Source organism: Osmerus mordax, chromosome 28 (assembly GCF_038355195.1).
Source record: "Osmerus mordax isolate fOsmMor3 chromosome 28, fOsmMor3.pri, whole genome shotgun sequence".
In the NCBI taxonomy this organism is placed as follows: domain Eukaryota; kingdom Metazoa; phylum Chordata; class Actinopteri; order Osmeriformes; family Osmeridae; genus Osmerus; species Osmerus mordax.
In genome coordinates this window covers 2186292-2191648 of record NC_090077.1, presented here as the reverse complement: position 1 = coordinate 2191648, position 5357 = coordinate 2186292, and the positions used below count along the sequence as shown (strand labels likewise).

The 5357-nt window shown below is 45.2% G+C and overlaps 1 protein-coding gene across 1 annotated transcript in view; it reads right to left on the bottom strand.

Moving 5' to 3' along the window:
* Window positions 1-3898: 3898 nt before the first annotated feature.
* si:dkeyp-14d3.1 (transmembrane protein 132C) overlaps window positions 3899-5357 on the bottom strand; it is a 76682-nt gene continuing 75223 nt past the window's right edge. Inside the window, 2 exon segments of the mRNA XM_067230937.1 lie at window positions 3899-5320; window positions 5322-5357. The exon segment at window positions 5322-5357 is cut by the window's right edge and continues 459 nt beyond it. Coding sequence (XP_067087038.1) covers window positions 4631-5320; window positions 5322-5357 — 726 coding nt within the window. The 3' untranslated portion in view covers window positions 3899-4630.

Genomic DNA, 5357 nt, shown 5'->3' with positions numbered 1-5357 from the left:
CTATTGGTTAGGTAAGCTATTGTGTCGAGTATACTAGATGTTGACCAAACACTGACAATGTTTAACAGTATCCCAGCAGCATGAGGGCAGCACCTTAGTTATTATTATTTTCATACCAAGACAGTTTAAGGGGAGTGAAGACATAATGCTCACATTAATGACAGCTGCAGTGACAGGCTGGCATGAAATAGGCTGTTTCACAACTGAGGTAAGAGGCCATATATCACACAAGTTTAGCTTACCCTGCGAAGATGAAGAGTATTCCCTCTAGTTTTCATCAGACACAGATTGAAATCGAGCGTCATCACAAATCATGTGTTAATGTTGAGAACTCGGAGCCAAGGCAACAGGAATGGCCGTTTCCTGTTGATGAAACTGGTTGGAGAGCTCACAGAGGCGTGACTGAGCAGACAGCTCTAAGTTTGAAGTTAACTCATTGCCTCCAGCACCATGATGCGGTGTGTTCCTCACGTTGAGCGTATAAGCGTTGGCAGATATGTGAGTGGATATGAAGGCATTGCTGCGAGGCAATAACAATGAGAAAATGAGTCTGAATGGAGATAAATCTGCTTCGGAGGTTGGAAGGCAGCGAGCCTCCGGAGGAGGTTATCTATGCATTTATGAAATCAACTGCTGTGTATTTCATTCTGTTACATTTATTGCTTCGACGCTGGTTTTCCATCCATCAGATAATCAGCTAATCCCCTCTTTCATCAAATCCATTGTTGCAGGCCAGGAGGCATTTGCCAGCATCAACTTAAATACTTGTATACGTTTTTAATCGTATTACTATATGTAACCTGCAGGATGCAGAATAAAAGGGCAATAAATCGTGCCATATTATTCCAGACAGTTTACAGCGAAAATCAATATTGACCGGTCTATTGTATTACTTTGTCAAACACCCACGACGATGAGAGGCCAAATCGAAAAGTCAAACAATAGCAATTACTGGATTAGAGGGCAGTATCACATCAAGCTAATTAAAATAAGCTTTTACCACTGCGCCGTGAATACAGCAGAGAAGCAGAGAGATCTTTATCCACTCCTAATGACCGACTTTCAACGCGATTCTGAGGTTGATATTTTGGTTTATGGGCGTGTTTTACTACAGGTGTTTTCCGAACGTCATGATTAATACAACTGATTGATTAACTGTTTAAGTGATAAATTCACAGGTTTCTTTTAGTTTTTATTAATGAAAGCTTACTTTTAACAGAGCTGTCACACTGAGATCCAGGTCTATTTTACACACATAACACAATCATGAAACCAGATGCAATCAATTTAAAATAGTAAATAAAACTAGTGTAAACGAAATGGTTAAAACACATTCTTACAGTATTTGCACAACTGTATATGATGCCCAATAGTCACAATTAAAGACTTGAATTGGAGAATTGAAGACTTTAAGAAGTTTGTCTCAAGTCGTGTAGCATAAAAATGCCAAAATGTCCTTCCTGTACCTAACTCTGTTGAGACCAAAGTTGTCTGGAGTTGTAACTGTGTCTGGGACCAACTGTAGCTCTGAAGGATAATAAGGATGATACACACAGCAGGAGTCTATTTAAAATGGCTTTATAAATACCAAGTGTACAATGTAAGAATATGTTTCCTTGTGGTCAACACTGTCCATTGCCTTTGATGGGACAATAAAAAAATGCAGAGAAATGACCTTTAAAACTAACAGCCCTGAAATACCTAAACAATATCCTAAGGTACACTATTCTATATGGACCAGGATTTATTGCTGGAATTTTGTCACTATATTCTGTGTCTCTGTAGGCATGGAGCATGTCATTTGAACATAATGCTACCTAAGTCCCATGAGGGGATATCCAGATACATCTTCACTCAGCTATGACAAAGCTTTCCATTATCACCAGGTAGAGTATATATCTCTGGCCTTGTGACCTTGGCTTGTTTTCCCAACAGGCAGCTGAATGTCCTGATGTCTGAAATTACATTCAGCTGCAGCAGGTTTCTTTGCGGCCTGTCATTGCTTTTGGGTGTTGGAGTCGCTACAGTTTATTTTATAGATGGAGTACATGGAAGGTGTGTGTGTGAGGATCTATAGAGCTCATGCACACGTCCATGGTGGGGAAGTCTAGTTTACAAGGCATAGATTTGACTCGGGTACGAGGGTTGTGTTTACTAAACAATGTGGTCTTTGGTAACCCTCCGTCTGTAGGAAGTGGTCACACCGTAACTACGGTAACCTGAACAGCTGCACCTCTTTCCTCATATACAAAAGACAAAATGTTCGACAAGTATTCTCAGTGTTTTTCATGTGTTCAATTAAAAACAAAACATCTCCGAATTGGTTTCTTTCTAAAAGGATCTGGACTCCCAGGCAAACCAACACAAAAATTGTCTTCCAAAGACTCAATGGGAACATTATTTCATCAATGCCATGTAGTTATACAGTACACCCTTCCAGAGCAGGGTCTCAGAGGAAGGGAGAATGGAGGCTGTGCTACATTGTCCCTCCACGACAAGGCCAGGGATTGAGAGAAAGGCCCACTGGTGTGTTAATTACAGGGGCCCCTCCATCAATCATGGACCTGGCGGCTGACAGATACATTCCTCTCAGACCCCGGCTTCTGGATCCCCTCGCCCTTCACAGTCCACAGGCTGTGCCCAGCATCCACAGCCCCGCTGCACAGCACACTGCGCACATCCCCCCCCCACATCAATCCCCCTCCGCTGACAGAGAACCAGCACAGCTTGGAACACACGGGAGAAGAGCCAAGAGAGATGAGGAAAAAGAAGTAATCATTTATCAGGAAAGGGGGGAGGGAGGGAAGCAGAGACAAAGAAGTAGAGGGAAGACAGGAAGGGGGACAGGGAGAGAGAGAAAGAGAGAGATGGATAAGACCTTTAATCTGGTGTTTTCATTCAGCATAAAGCAGCAGATCAATAGGTGAGCATCAGGAGTAGCCAGGGAAGTCATGTAGACAAGCTACTTCAACTAAACAAATAAGGGAATGGACACTGCAGCCAGCAGCGCAGGTTTCTGGGGAGCGCCGGCCTCCTTGATGTGCTAGCGAGCCAGTGTGTTGTGTTTGCTGTTCCTGTCCGAGGGGGACTTCTTCCTCTGTCAGTACACCCCCACTGCTGGTGGGTTTTACAGCATGTTTCCACTGCTGATCACCTGATGGTCAAGAACATGGCTGCTGTCTGCTTCACATGAAGGACCGTGACAAGAGTTGAATCCAAAGTTAATCAACAGCCAATTATCACATACTTTTTTTAGCTGAGCTTATCATTATATCAGGAGTGCAGCCTGTTTTAGTTTGACATTAAAATGTAATTTAATTGACTTAACGAGAATGATTTGTGGTGAAAAAAATAGTTTTTCTCTCCCGACTAAAAGGCCTTGACCATCCTGGTGTGTTAATCAGGGTTGGTGCTAATTTTCCATCTCAGAATTGCGTGAGAAAATGCCATCACTTTGTCCACAGAAAGCAGTCCTATAAGCTCTGAGACACAGGTTAATGAGTCTATAATTGCAATTTTTTTGCATGATCTTACTGTAATTTAATTTGAGGGGTTGTGGAGGAAATGTCACACTGGCAAGTAGTCTAATCATTATTCAATGTAATGTCCCTTTCATGCAGTAGGCGTTGTAATATTCCTCTAATAGGACTTGTAGAATAGATGGCGACAGCTTGTCCTTTATCTAAACACTGCAGCTCTGCTATCAAGCCTAATGGATCACCCTAATACACAGTCGACTTCATTGTGACTGAAAGGTTTGTTTGGTTGTGACAAAAACAGACTAGTGCCGAATTTCATTGTGGCTCGTGAGTAAATAGAGCGTTCGAAACGAGCTGAAGTGATCAGGAGAAACCAAAGTGCATGATTAAGGGTACCACGCACGCTTGACAGTTTGAATATTCTTTAAATGATAGGTACTGTATGAAAATACAATATACAGAGCAACAATACAATGCCTTTGAGGATCAGTATATACAGAACATAGAAGATATCTGCTTCTTCGGATGAGGACGATGAGGATCAAACCTAAAAGTTGTGCCTTTTGTTTCAAACCACATGCAGAACTTTCTGAGGCCTAATTCTGGTCTGTCCCTGGAAACGAGTGCATCAAAACCCGGAACACTGTGAGAAATCAATATTCGAAACTTTATAAAACTTCCAAAAATCCATCTAAATGTATGTGTAAATATACACCTTGAACATCTACTGTATCTATTCATTTTGCATTCTGAAATAGAAGTGTCATCAACTGCATAAAACGTCAAGCTTAATGCAGGGCTATTCTGGGAGCATGTTTTATTCTTCCAACTACAAAAAGAACCGTGATGATTGGACGATGAAAACGGAGGTCAAATTCAAGGTAACAAAACAACAACCAGACGTCATCATCCATAGACATATTTTTCAAGTTAAAGACTTGTCATTAATCCTATTATGGTTTCATGACTATTTTCGTCCTTGATTTTCCAACATCCCTTTGGCAGTTCTATGTGGTTCACAGAAATGTTGCTGTCAGTTTGCCGCGACCCCGCCTGGGCGCAGCGCTAATCACAGTTCCGGATCCAAGCGTCCCCCGTGCTGTGAAAGGCATTTGGGTGAGATCATACAGGGATGCACCGAGCACCAAACATTATGCCACCTCTTTCAAAGCATTGTCATTTAACCTCTCCATGTAGTTCCGGAGCTCCTTCGAGTCCCCCATCTGAACGTCCTGACACACCCACTTGATGTCCTGGCTGTGCCCCAGGCTCAGGGTGTTGACCATGGGACAGCCGTCGTCCGGAGGGATGGTGGTGAACGTGGTGAACTTGACCCGCTTCCTCTTGGTGGTGGGCGAGTCTCCTTTGTCCTTGGCCGCCGGGCCGGCCGCGTCGGCGGCGCGGTGCACCTGCCCCTGGACGTTCTTCTGGGCGGCGGCGGAGGAGGGGGAGGACGAGCCCCCGTTGAGCAGGTGGCTGCCCTCCTCCAGGCCGGCGCTGGAGTCCATCATGGAGACCTGCTCCTCCTGCTGGGGGGACAGGCTCCCCCGGCTCTCCAACAGCTCCGCCTCGTTCCCCAGCCACACCCAGTCGTGGGCGTGGTTCATGCTCTCCTGGCCCTCCACGGACAGCTCCTTGTGGCGGTACTTGAGGGTGTAAGAGATGCAGTTGATGAGGAAGACCAGGATGGCCAGGCAGAAGACGCCCAGCAGGGCGTACATGCCGATCTCCAGGTCGGTGAGGCCGCGTGCCGTCTGCAGCAGGTCGTCCTCCAGGTTGCGTCCCCGAGGGAGGTCCACCTGGGCGGGGAAGTCGGAGAAGTCGACGGGCGCGTTCTGGACCCGCCCCGCCGTCGTCCGACATCTTGCCCCCGTCGGG